We start from the raw sequence: 14451 nt of genomic DNA, 5'->3' as shown, positions 1-14451 counted from the left end.
CTGTTAAAGGTTTACCACCTCAGGCCCATATCTGCCAACTGTGCTTTAAATTATTTCCGAGTCCCTCGGCATTGGAAACACATTTTCAAAATGATCACACCAAAGATGCTGCTGCTGATAATACGGCTGCGGTCCCAACATCATTATCATCGTCATCATCAATATCACTAGCCACAAACTCATCGTTAGCGATTACGTCAGCCGCGAATGCTAATGATGGCAGTGCTACCGATTCAATGGCAATTGAGAATTTTGATAAAAATTGTGATACAACAGCTGAGACAGCGGCGTCACCAATGCCCTTCAATAATAAGGTAAGTGTAATTTGAATTCGCATTATTTAATTTAGATCCCATTGGAGTTTTGGATTATAAGTTGTGAAAGTAACTAAAACAAGTAACAGTGTTGCCCACCATCAATATGTGACAATAAAATATTTCTCTGATTTAGCGGTTATATGGGTCAATTATGGATCGATTATCACAAAAGTTGATAGAAAAATTTAAGTTCATATAAAACTTATTTATGTCCAATTTCATAACAATATTATTATAAGAATGTTCAAGTCATTTTTTGATGGGGGCCTTGTATGGGGACTTGGGACTAATATTGCCCGATTTTCGCCATACTTTATAGAATAATTTCAGAGGACTTAGAAATAATTTGTGCAAAATTTGATCAGGATTGCTGCATAATCATCATAATTATGACTGCTCAAACAGTATTCCGGGGGACATTTGTATGGGGGCTTGTTGAAATCATTTACCAATATTGCTCATTTTCAACACCACACAAACCTTATCAGCAGAGAGTATTTCTGTATTTCCAAACAAACCTTATTATATTATATCATATAATTTCCATAGCTATATTTCTAGACAAAAGGTGCCGCCACAGAATTGGTCCCTTTTTTCTAATTTTAAAGCTTTATAAATTATAATCTTAAAAATTAATATTGTAATACATTTGGACATAATTTTGTTTCCACCCAATGTGTAAATATTTGGGTATTCAATCGATTAAGTGTTCGAATAATTCAAAATTGACGATTTTCAAATAACAAATAAACCGATTAATTTGTGTCGATAGAACAACTGACATATTTAATTTACATGTATTTGTAGGACATTACTGAAACAAGCATTTCATCAGAGCATAATTAAAAGTATTCAAAATCTGAAAAAAACCAAAAAACTCCAATCGAATAATTTAAAATTAACCGATTACACAGTGCAACAGTGAAAAAAAAAACACACGATCGTGACTATATAGGTTCGACTCTACTACCAAAGGGTAGTAAAACCCTATACTCAGTTTGTCCATTTTGGTGACCGATTTTTTTTATGGGCCCCAAATTTTCTGAAAATCAGTTGGGCCTCTAAAAAAGGTGTCATCAGTTTTTGGTTAACAACTGATTCAGTCTTTGTGATACGGCTTAACTTTATATGGCAATAATATAGCTAAGATTCCGCCAAATAAATTTTGTTACAATTTTTTTTCCAAAAAATAGCTTTTTCGTGCACTTTTGTTTAAAAAATATAGGAAGAAAATTTTTTTTTTACTTTTTTTAGAATAACTTCCAGGGTCTCCTAATTTTTCACTAACAATATTTAGCAAAGTTGTAGCTACGGTAAAGTTGAACAACTCTTGAGAACATATCAATAAATTCTGAACGTGTCTAGTCACTCTAAATAGCACATAAAGATCACTTTATACCTTAACAATTTTCGTTGTTACTATTTTTTTACGCTAAAACAAAGATTTTTTGTTAAAATAGTATGATCAAGTCCACACTGCTATGTTGTGCTGTATTATTTACTCGGCTGAGGTGTTCGGAATGGGGATCAGTGAGTGACCCTCAATGTCACACATTTAAAAAAAACGCCAAAAAGCCATTTATGATCCGAATGAGCTGAAATTTAAAATATAGATAGTCCTTGAGAAGGTCTACAAAAATATGCTTTTATCTGTAGGTATCTCTTTTAGTTTAAGAGATATTTAAGTTTATTTTTTTTTAAAATTTTGCTCGATTTTTTTTTTGTATTTTATATATGATGGGCCTACGAAAGGTAGAAATTTGTTTTTTATATACGACGTATATTTGCGATAAAATTTTAAAAATATAAAATAAACCTGATAATAATTATTTCGTCCCTATAAAAAGTTACACGCATCCAAAATTGAATCTTCTTTTTATATATTTCAACTTTGTATGCGTGTGTTTTTTTAGTTTTTTCCCAAAAAAGTCCCCATATTTTTTCTTTTATAAAAAACTAATTTTCTTCGTGACTATATGCATTTTGTAATGATCTGGAAAGAGAACTTAAAGCAAAAACGTATACAGTAAAATTTGACTAACTCAAGCGGACACTGTACACCCAGCCCTATCCAAACTTGGCCAATTTTGAAACAAAGTTTTAGGTTTGAGTAAAAAATTCAAAAACGCAAAGCACCGATCCTCAAAAGCTCGTCATATTTGTATAGCCCTATATATTGTTTATATACATACAAAACGTTTTTATTATCATACTGTAAATAACGTCAAAGTGGGCTATTTTCTAAAAAAAAACTCAGTTTTTGGAACACATTTTCCCCGTTTTAGGAATTTCAATGTTTGAAAACAAAGAATGGCAACATTAGTGATGCCATTGACTTAAGAACATTTAGATCTATATTACTTCCAAATTTTATTGTGATGTCTGTAACTGTTCAAATTTTACATTAATTCAAAGTTTTTATTTCCTTGATGGAAAATCACCATTTTATAATATAGTTAGTTTTTAAGGTAAATGAAGACCGAAAAACACACAAAATTAATTCATTTCACTAAAATGTCAAACCTCATAAGGTTTCAACCGATATCAAAAACTTATATAAAAAGCATATATTTACTCTTCAGAAGCTTCACAAACCTTGCCCACTTTCAAAAATTTTGATGTTTTTTCATATCTTGCATCAAGCCGGTCTTGCTTGATTAGTTTAGTAAAAAACTAAAATTTGGAAGCTACAAAGTGATTTTTGACAGCTATTTAGAATGCCTATATATGTTCGGATTGCATAGATATGTTCACAAGAGTTATTCGTAGCTACAACTTTGCAAAATATTGTTATTGAAAAATTTGGAGTCCCTGGAAGTTATTCTAAAAAAAGTAAAAAAAAAGTTTATCTTCCTATATTTTTTCAACAAAAGTGCACGAAAAAGCTATTTTTTGGAAACTAATTTTAACAAAATTTATTTGGCGGACTCTTAGCTATATTATTGCCATATAAAGTTAAGCCGTATCACAAAGTCTGAATTAGCTGTTAACCAAAAACTGATGACACCTTTTTTAGAGGCCCCACTGATTTTCAGAAACTTTGGGGGCTTATAAAAAAAATCGGTTAGCAAAATGGACAAACTGAGTTAGGGTTTTACTACCCTTTGGTAGTAGAGTCGAACCTATACTGTCACGATCTTGTGTTTTTCTAAAAGTCTTCATTTGTTACATAGTGTTATTAACCAATTAAATCTAAACCCCGCTTAATTATTTGCTCGATTAAATATACCCTAATAAATATATATAAATATTTTCAGCATTTTAAGTGCAGCCAAAAAATAATAAGAACATTCTAATACCTACTCGTATTCCGATTAAACCATTATTAAATTGCGTAATTTTTACCTCCCACTCAAGCTGCCACATCAAGTTAAAACTAATGAACAAATTCCTTTAAGAAATCCAAGAAAAATTCCTGTTAAAAACCACAACACAGCTTTGCCATCTCAACTATGGTTAACTAAAATTCGCAGTAATTAATAGATGTAGCGAGAAAATGAACACACATCAGATACAGTGTCGTTCAAAACACATTGGCAAAAATATTGCTTCTAAAATATTTCTATAGGAAAAACTAATTTGTTTTGTTTTTTAAAACAAAAACTAAAAAACACAAAATTATAATTAGGTTTGTACTTAAAAAGTAAAACAAGAACGGAGTTTTAAAGTGGCATATTTTGAAATCTAATTGAGATATTGACATGAAATTTTTTTTGTAAGACCAAAAATTAACTTATCTAAACAAGAAAAATTATTTCGGAATAAATATGGATCAAATTGTTCCTAACATTTGCAATCCTATTAAAATTTTTATACAAATTTTAGTTTTAGAAACTCAATAAATATGTATTAAAATCTTTATTTTTTAACAAAACTCATCGAAATTTTTTTAACAAAAAAAACTTGTCAAAAGGATTCCCCCGCAATTCCTAAAAATTGGAGCGAATATCCCAAAAATGGCATATGCGGTCCACATTTCTTTCGGGGCTAGGAATATACTATGGGCATAAATAGGGAACATATCGAGGTTTCCAAAGCTGCTTTCCTGGTTTGATCCCTGCTTTGGGATTTTAGAATATTTAGCCCAAATTTAAAATTTTGATAAAAAATGGGTCAGATTCCAAAAAGTTTCGATTGTGTCCCACTGTGGGCTGGAGCGATTTGGCTGATTTTTTTTATTCGATTTTTAAACAAAAAAAATCAAAAGTTCCTGGTAAAACTCGGACGTTTTTTGGAGAACTTGAAAAACTAACAATAGTAAATAGCTACCGAGCGATGCCGGACGGTCAGCTAGTAAATAATAAAAAGAGTATCAAGGAGGTATGAGGCAAAAAGATATTTGCGAAACATTTTGTATGTCAAATTCTACGGTCAGCTAAATGAACTATTTAGCAAGGATACAGGTATAGAGTTGTGATTAAATTTGCTCGAGAGCACTTGAACTGGACTGTTGCACAATGGAATACCGTTTTATTATCCAATGAATCTAAATTTAATTTTGTAGAGTCTAATGTAATGAAGAGACTTCGATGGCCTGTCAATAGCAGACTAGATCCCAAATACTGTACTGAATGAGTTAATCTTTAGTAAAGCTTAAGACCTTTATGCATAATTGACGGTATTATGGAAAACAGGTGTATAAAAATATATTGTGGGAGAAGTGGTAAATTCAACCTGGATGGAAATGGATATTTCAACCTGACAATAACAGTAAGGCAACACAGTAAGGAACAGCTCAGTAATCCGACATTAACCCTATAGAAATCTTATGGGAAATAGTAAATAGAATGTTATTCGGGATTTGGAACATCGAGATAGTGAAATTTAATTTCGCTGTTAATAATACTGAGGATGTATTTTTTATTTTAGAGTGGATTTCTTGTTTATAAAATCTTTACTTCTTTTGAAATAGGAAATAAGTTATAAAGAGAATTTTGTGCAATATATTTTGACCAATACTGTTGTAGATAGCAAAAAAGGCGAAAAAAGCTAAAAAGACTTGTGCTTAATGATGCCACTTAATACAAATAATAATCCTACCAAATTTGGCAGCTACTCCACTACTATACATTGTTACATCCTAAATATTTGTATGAGTTTGTGTAAAAGACAAATGAATCTTTTCATATGTCATTAGTATGGGAGTGTGTGCGTATGTTGCAACAACAAACGTAATTAATAATCTCATCATAATTTGTTATTGTAAGAACCATATTTGTACGTTCGAACGTAAGTTAGTATTCGTATCTATGTACTACGATTACGCGTAACTCAATGCCACATATTTTGTGGTTACGTCTTTATATTACGAGAAGATTTTTTTCATCGTTAACTTGTGGAGTAGGCAGCCCTTATATGGCTAGAAAGACAGTATGGTCTTAACTTAATTCTCACATTTACTAAGTATTTCGACGATGATGGCTAATGAGTAACAAACCATATTTTCTAGCTTAAAATAGTATATTTGTTGTATTTATGTATTTGAATTGTTACGAGTATGTGAGAAACAGAAATAAAAAATAAATATTTGTAGTTAAAGCAATAACTAATAACATATTAATTAATCCATGACATTTATCATTAAATGATGTAAGAATATGAAGTTATAAGCATACGTGTAGTATGTGTCAGTAGGGCAGGCGCGGATCCCGAGAGGGTGAAATAGGAAATTTCCCAACCCCAAAACCGAAAAGTTTTCATATAAAAAATGGAATAAATAGAAAAATGTAGAACAAATTTTAATTAACCCCCACCCCCCCAAATGGTTGACCTGGATCCGCGCCTGCAGTAGGGTAGACCTTATTGTCGATGATCACAAGGACTAAAATTGTTCTCCGTCATTTAAAAACCAAATGCTGAACAATTTATCAAACTCGAATAAAGTTTACAGGTTGTACATTTTATTTAAAGTTTCGAGTTTTGGGCCAACACATTAACTTATATTTATTTTGTTGCTGAAAGAGTTAGGATTTTGATAACGGACTTAGGTTTTGACAATTTTATCTCGTCGTTATGTTACACTATACCTGGATGTTTAAACTTGAAATATAAATATTTTCTGACATCGGAGTTTCGATTCTAATAAATGCAAAATGAGAATTAACAATGGAAGTTTTACCGGTTCTACCTATTATGGCTCGGGGACCGATTAGAATTTGTCGGATTTCGAGGAAAATTTGTTATTCGTCAAGTTTTTCAGAGTTGGAGAAAAATAAGGGCTAATCGTAAATAATCTATATCTACGAGTATCTACTCTACGTTAATTTCTGCAACTAAGTTCTTAAAAGTAAAGTCACCTGTTTTGCTTTACATTCCTCTAGTCATACCCTACATATAGCCAAAACCTCCTGCCTCAAGCTATTAAATACATTTCTCTGGGTGTTTTAATTAATTAATGCAAATTTGTTTGCTGACTATTATGAATATTTGTCATATTATCGTCTACAATGTTTCACTCCCAACCAACAGCATACAACTATCAATCCATGGAACATCAGCATCATCATTATTATGATCCTCATCGTCATCATCTTCATGCTACAGTATGAACACTGTCTGCATGTCTTCAAGATGTGTCTACACACATTGTCATCTTTGACTAATGACAATGTTTATTTTATGATCTCTGCTACAACACACTTGGAGTTATTCCAAAGATTTTTTTCTGCTGTTTTATTTGGCGTCTAGCATTTAAGAAAGACCTGTTAATAATCTATCTGTATTATCTACATATTCGTACAAATATTTGTTGGTATCTGTGAAATTAAAAAAAAAAAACACAGAAAAACTTAAAATATTCAAATCATACAATTAGTATGGAATACTAAAGAAGCGAGCAAAAAAAGTCAAATCAAATACATTTAGTGTTGCTGTTTTATATTTCCACTAGTTACTGGTCATTAAATTGGAATTATGTTGGCTGTAAATTTACACAAAATTTAGCATATTATTAAAAATGTAAGTGTATGTGCCACATGCACATAAATTATGTTATGCTTTATGAACGAAAAAAAAAAGAAATGTAGAAAAAATGAACTAAATTATAAAATTTAAGTAGGAATATGTATGAAATAAGTTTTTTTTCAATGGAAATGATACAGGGTGTTAATGGGAAAATGGGTATGATACATTACTGCTATTTTTCAAAGTATAATTGTTTTCAAAATGTTACATTACTTCTATAGTCCAGTTAGTTTAAATAAAATGAGTTAGAGTGCTATATTCAGATGTGCCGAATCTTACAATTTATTGTTTTTGGAAACCATTTTTGTGAAACCCTAATTACACTATACAACACCAAAAAAAATTACGAGGTCCGACCAATAAATTTTGATAGAGGAGACAAAAAAAAAAGACACGTGTATCGGCGTTTTGAAAGTTTACATCTGAATTTCATTTGAGGGGGGTTAAAGTTTCCCAACTCTGGCACATTCTTATTGTTGATCGTCGTAAGAAACCATGTGATCCTATATTCATATGTGCCGAATCCGTGATATTGCTGGTCATTGGCGCAGAAAGTTTTTTCCTCTTCCATGTTGTATGGAATTAAACCAAAGTTTCTCGATAGATAGAGCCTGGGAGTGCAATATATTTCCGATTATACTGGCTTGACCGTATGATCCATATTTCCATTCACCAATCGCACTAAGCGTTAATCCCGTAATGAATGCCATTTTTTTGCCATTAGATCCACAGGGATCCAGTTTAAAATTGTAAACAGCTACGTCACTGAGATCCAACTTCTTGAGCAAACAATTTATGGCCAGATTCCACAGAAGTTGTGATAAGACGTCTCCTTGAAGCATACCACTCGTGGCCGTTCCTTTCTAAGAACGAATGATCGTATAGTTCAAAAAGTTCATGATTAACCTAACAATTGATTGGTCCAGACCGAGATCTTGTAGGGCTGATCCTATAGTCGCATCCTATAGTTCCCTTTCATGTAGGCATGTTGAGAAGAAGATAATGGTCCTTGTTTCACAAACACGAGTCTGTTTAGGTGTATATATACGACCATATAATACAGACATGATAAATAACTATCAGCCAAGGAGTAACCAGATCTATATATCAGCAGGTAATATGCCAACAAGGCCCGGTGAATCGAAGGTATATCCTTGTCAATTGTAATCGACGGGTTTGTCCGATTGTATGGTGTTCCCTTATAAGATTTTAATTCTATTGAAAATCTCAGATAGGTCTGAAAAAGAATAATCCTCTGGAACCTTCTAGTTCCTAATGAGTTGTGAACAGAGTACGGAAATAAACAAATCGAAACGTTTGCTATCGTTTTGTTTAGTTCTTTTCAGTGAGTAAAACAAAAACCAAACATAAACAATGAGAATGCGTGTGCCATTTTGTTTTGTATTGTTTTTGCTCATGAGCGCAAACTGTACATTAGTACGCAGCTAGAAAAGAGTAAGAGCAATATTGAAACATTCTGATAAAAAACGTTTAACAAACGTTTGGTAATTGATTTACTCTATATAATAGAGAACACAGTACAAAACAATAAAAAATACGTTTCTCTATCTGTTTTGTACTCAAATGTACGATTGTAACGGTAAATTAAATAAAGCAGATGTGTGAAAAGCCAATCGTTTCATTTTCTCACTTTGTCACTTGAAAAGTTTTTGTTTTGTTTTTGCTCATGTACAATACTATTTAAAATTTTTGATTTGTTTTGTACATTTTGCAAACGTTTGCGAAATGTTTTGTTTGTTTTCATACTCTGGTTCTGAATGACATGCACTAGCAAGCGTAATATCCACGTCCTGTCTATTAGCTATCACGATATTAGAGTCTGAACCTCTATTGACAATTACCAGATTAAAGGCTAATATGAAGTCTAACTAGTATGTACTCACAGATTTATGATGAGCATTTGCATCAGTTCCAATAATCACTGGAGTTCAGGCTTGGTTTGCAGCACGCATCATATTTGTTATTACGTTGTTTGGTGGTGGATCAACCTGGTCGTGCGCCATATAGCTATAGAGCAGCTACATCTTACCTGCCTCTGACTCCATCCATTTTCTGCGAGGTGGAGGAGTAATACAGTAGATGCTGCCTTGGATTGGTGAAGGCGCACTAGACCCATAATATTTTGGGAAACACCATAAAATTTACCAAGTTTTTCGGGGCTAATAATGTACATTTTAAAATTTTTTAATTGCAAAAAAAAAAGTTTATATTTCAACGTTTTTCAAAACATTATTTGCAAACAAATTTCAATTTAAATACCCTGTATTATTACACTGTACATTAAAACTAATTGTTACCACAATTTAAAATATACAAAAATTATTTTAGCCCTAACAATAACACTGACTACAATACAATAATTATAATAATGATGATGAGAAAAAAAAATGAAAAAAAGATTAAATATTAATATAAAATACGAAACGAAAAGTTGACAACTCAAAAAATGCATTTAGATGATGCTACAAAATGCAAATATTTGTCACGCTAATGAGTCCTTACATTACACTACATTACGAGACTACAATAGCAATGGGTTGGCTGGCCCATCATTAGGGGTAAAAGATATGAAAATAAAGACAGAAGAGTAGGAAGGACAGACAGAAGCAGCGACAGATGAATTATAAACATGTTATTCATAGTTGTTTTATTTTATTCTATTCAAATTTCCACTGACATTAAAAATGAAATTATGTTTTTATTCCGCAGTCAGAGGCAGTTGTTTTAGTAGTTGTTGCTAGTAAATAAAAGACTTTGTGAAAATAAAATTATTAAAAGTTTGTCTAGCGCATCTAAAATATTAACGCCACATTTAATTGGAAATGTTAGACCAAAAACACAACAAAAAAAAATGTTTCTACTTATAAGGAAAAGAGTGTTGTAAATTGAAACAGATGTAAATTACTATACATACACATGTATAAATACTGTTAAATTGTGTATTATTTTTTATATTTTTCTAATTTACAGCTTTCATTGAATCCCAATTTATTCCATAAATTCCAAACACCCTCCGAGGAAGATCAAAATTCCCGCAAAACCCCCTTTGAGCGCAGAAGCAGTCATAGCAATGAAGATGCTCGAGAGCTGCAGAATAAAATGCAAGATTTGGAACCTCTTAAAAATCACATCAAATCCGAACCCTTTATGGACGGCGAAGATACAGCACCCAAATCTCCTCACATGATCGACGACATGGACGATGAGGATGATGTATTTCGAAATTCCTCTACACCGCCTTCTGTCTATGCACCACACGCTTCTGCGCTAAATCATCCTCATGCGGATAATTCAGAGCATTCTCTTATGAAAATGCAAATGCGTAAGTTTCTTCTTTGTAGGCTTAAGCTGTTTGGTTTTTTTAAATTTCTTCCCAAAAACGACTTTTGCAAACATTATAGTAACAACAATTCCTCATCAATTTTCGAACTCCCATCCCACGATGCCCTCCCACATAGAAGCTCATCGTTTTCCAGCCACTCCACTCGATTTTCAACAGGCTCTGATGTCAGTGGGCCCACCCACATCCAGCCTAGATCCTCCTGTTAATAATAAACATTTCTGTCACATATGCCGGCGTAATTTCAGCTCCAGTTCTGCGCTGCAGATACACATGCGCACGCACACGGGTGATAAACCGTTTCAGTGTAATGTGTGCCAGAAAGCTTTCACTACCAAAGGAAATTTAAAGGTAATTTTCAAAGATTTTCCAGCAACTGATAGGGTAAAGGGAATGTTTTATTGCGACAACTGAATTGGTTACTAAACGAATGATTTCCTTAAATAACCGTCCAAACATAGAAATTAAATCATTCGTTTAGTAACCACTTCAGTAATTTTTACAAAATCTTGTTCTCAAAATTTACTTTTGTTGCTATTGACGATAAAATTGCATTGCTACAAGCAAATATATTTTTTTGATGAAAGGATGGGAAAAGGTGCTTTACGTTTTGGTGTTTGTGTTATTTACTTTTAGGTTCATATGGGCACTCATATGTGGTCGAATCCGACATCTCGTAGGGGCCGACGAATGTCTTTGGAATTGCCTATGCATAGACCTGGCGGAAGTTTAGCTTCAGAATCGGATTTTTTACCCAGACGACCGGATATATTCTTTCCATATCTACCGCCATTTTTTAATGGCTTGCCACCAAAGGTAAGTTAAAACAAATAAGAAAGTATGGTCAGTCAAGCCCGACCATATAATACCCTATAGTAAGGAAATGAGCAAAAACATTTTTCTTTTAAAATATCAATAATTTATATTCGTGAGTGATTTTCGGAAGTCGGCCTTATATTTGAGCTATGACTAATTATGGATCGATTACCATGAAATTAAGTCTTGTAATTTATGTCTTTGTGAGAGTTATTTATGGTGAATTTTGTGTGTATACCATAATTTTTATGAGATTTATGCACGTTAAACTGATTTGCTGAAGAGGGTCTATGACTAATTGTGGACCGATCATAACAAATTTTGGTGACATGAGTTTCGTATATATAAAACTTATTTGGAACGAAATTTGTGGAGATACATATATAAATTAAACATGTATGACCGATAAAGTCCAACTTCGGGAGGACATATGTATGGGGGCTAGGTTAAATAATGGACCGATTTCAGCTAGTTTCAATAGGCTTGGTCCTTGGGCCGAAAAAATTATATGTACCGAATTTGATTAAAATATCTTCAAAATTGCGGCCTGTACTTTACGCACAAAGTTTAAATGGACAGCCAGACGGTCGGACGGACATCGTTTTATCGACTCGGAAAGTGATTCTAAGTCGATCGGTATACTTTAAGGTGAGTATTAGACCAATAATTTTTACAAACATTTGCACAAACGCATTATACCCTCCCCACTATGGTGGTGTCTGACAAAGATTAGATTACAATAATTCTTGACCTTTTCGATGACATGTCCCTTTTACAACTTGTTCTTCACAACATTATATTTTACAACATCAAGTTTGTAGTTTGTTATGTCGCCTTTTTTCTGCAGTGGCGTCACCACCTTCCTGGTCGTACGATGATTTCTCCGAAAGCGATCATAGCCGAGTATCTTTTCGGCAACAGTTCGAATTGAGTGCGACAAATGTGGCCATTCTTCATCTTTACAATTAGTCCAGAATTTTCGTGGAACATTACAAATCAATAATACTGGACGGTGCTGTAATACATGATGGTGTTTTAATGTGGGCAATGAAAAATTCTGGTTAGTCAGCGCTAGCAGTAATCAAGAGAATTAGAATGATTCACCCAACTTTACAAACTCTATGCCGACGTAAATGTGGTAAATTACATTAAGATCCAACAACTTGAACACGTATGTCGAATTGAAAATGATACCCCAGCTCGTAAGTCATCCGAGGTAGAACCAATGGATGGGATGAAATCCATAAAAGGACGACACAAATGCCGATGGAATGATCAGTTGCATTTGGCCTCAGTACGCAGAAGACAGGAATTTGGCATACATAAAAATTATATTTTTTTAAGGGTAGACGGAACGTTGAGGTAGTGTTCCATTTTCCATATGCAATTAGGAAGAGAATGGCTTTGTCTTTATGTGTTCCAATATTCCTGTATACACAGAAAAAACTATATTTCAATTATGAAATAAATGAAACCTGTTCAATATGTGATAAATAATTGAATTGAAACTGTTTAGAAAATAGTTTTTTCTCTATATTATAGAGTTTTACTCCACAAAGTAGTAAAATTTATTTTTTGTCTTAGACTCCGAGATTATATTGATTACAGATCCGAGAGAATGATAAGTAATACAACTTGATAGCCCAGAATATATAGTTGATAAATTTATATTTGGGTGCCCATCAATGCCAACTAGTCTATTAATTTCATATCATTCCTCTCTTAGGCAATTCAGTTTTTTTACTGGAGAATTTGTAAATGTACTAATTAATTATAATTCAAAACAATCAATGGTTTGATTACCAATATTTTACATTGTGTAAAATTACTGCAACGAGAAGTTTGAATAGTTTTGAAATAATTGAAATCAACAACATGTTTATTTGGACATATGAATGCATAAGCAAACAAAAATTTATAAAATACGCACTGTAAATTGTATGAGATTTTAGTAGTTGCTTGTTGAGAACACTTTTTTCAGACAAAACTCTATTTAATTTATTTTCTTCTACAGCCTGGCGATTTGAATTCTACACCGCCATTTCCTCCCCACATAACGCCTCAACACTTAGCCAATGGCTCTGCTGGACCTCCCAAATACCCTCCAGGTTTACCCATGGGATTTCCACCATTTCTACAGCCTCCCTACAACTTTAACCCACTGCTAAATCAATCATCCACATCATCATCGTTAGAACGACAAACGAATGCGAAAACGCCTCTGAGTTTGGAGCGTGACGAAGAAGAACCAAAGAACCCAACACATCCATCGCCCAAACATCACAACACACACATGTCAGCAGACAAAGAAGATTCTCCAACGATCTCATCGGCCTGGAATCCAATGATAAAAATTAAAACTGAAAACAATCAAAATGATATTAATCATCTTGTAGATCATAATGCAGAGTGTAGTAATCAAGATTAGTTTAGCAACAACTAAATATATAAATAAAACAATTACATAAATTAAAAATAAAACTAATTATACATAAATAAATAAGTAGTAACGAATCAAATTTAAAACGATCTATAAATAAATTTAAAAAAATGAGACAGATATACCAGTAACGTAACAGTAATGATAAAAGAAATCTATATAAATAATTAAAAATGATTGAAAATCATGGTTTTTAAGGAGTACATATCTTAAAGCATAAATTTAAAAAAAAAATTATATTAAATAGGCTTAAATATTGTCTAAATAAAAATAATAAAAATATTTATTTCAAACCACAACAAATGATAAATAAAATTAATTCAAAAAAGTGTCTGCATTCTTAAGGCATTTAAATTTTGCATTCTTTTATTTTTTGTTCTTTCCTAAGTGATTAAGTTATACTTATTTATTTTAAATTTTGTAGCTTTTAAGCTGTAAAAAGTTCAAGTAGTTTGTAAAAGATCCTTTAAGAATTATAAAGAATAAGGATCCCTTTGATTTCTATAATAATAAATACTTATATATATATTATAAACTGATGTAGTTATAAATAT

General features: G+C 32.3%; 1 protein-coding gene across 1 annotated transcript in view; it reads left to right on the top strand.

Annotated features, from left to right (window-relative positions):
• The window catches only part of salr (spalt-related), a 70234-nt gene extending 56264 nt beyond the window's left edge, over nucleotides 1-13970 (top strand). The window contains exons 3-7 of the mRNA XM_065502012.1: nucleotides 10-314; nucleotides 10272-10623; nucleotides 10703-10992; nucleotides 11278-11457; nucleotides 13472-13970. Of these exons, the coding sequence (XP_065358084.1) occupies nucleotides 10-314; nucleotides 10272-10623; nucleotides 10703-10992; nucleotides 11278-11457; nucleotides 13472-13885 (1541 nt within the window). The 3' untranslated portion in view covers nucleotides 13886-13970. The remainder of the gene's footprint in view (nucleotides 1-9; nucleotides 315-10271; nucleotides 10624-10702; nucleotides 10993-11277; nucleotides 11458-13471) is intronic.
• The last annotated feature ends 481 nt before the right edge of the window (nucleotides 13971-14451 follow it).

The sequence above is a fragment of the Calliphora vicina genome, chromosome 2, assembly GCF_958450345.1.
Source record: "Calliphora vicina chromosome 2, idCalVici1.1, whole genome shotgun sequence".
Taxonomy (NCBI): domain Eukaryota; kingdom Metazoa; phylum Arthropoda; class Insecta; order Diptera; family Calliphoridae; genus Calliphora; species Calliphora vicina.
Note: the sequence above shows the minus strand (reverse complement) of the source record. Positions and strands in the feature narration are given on the sequence as shown.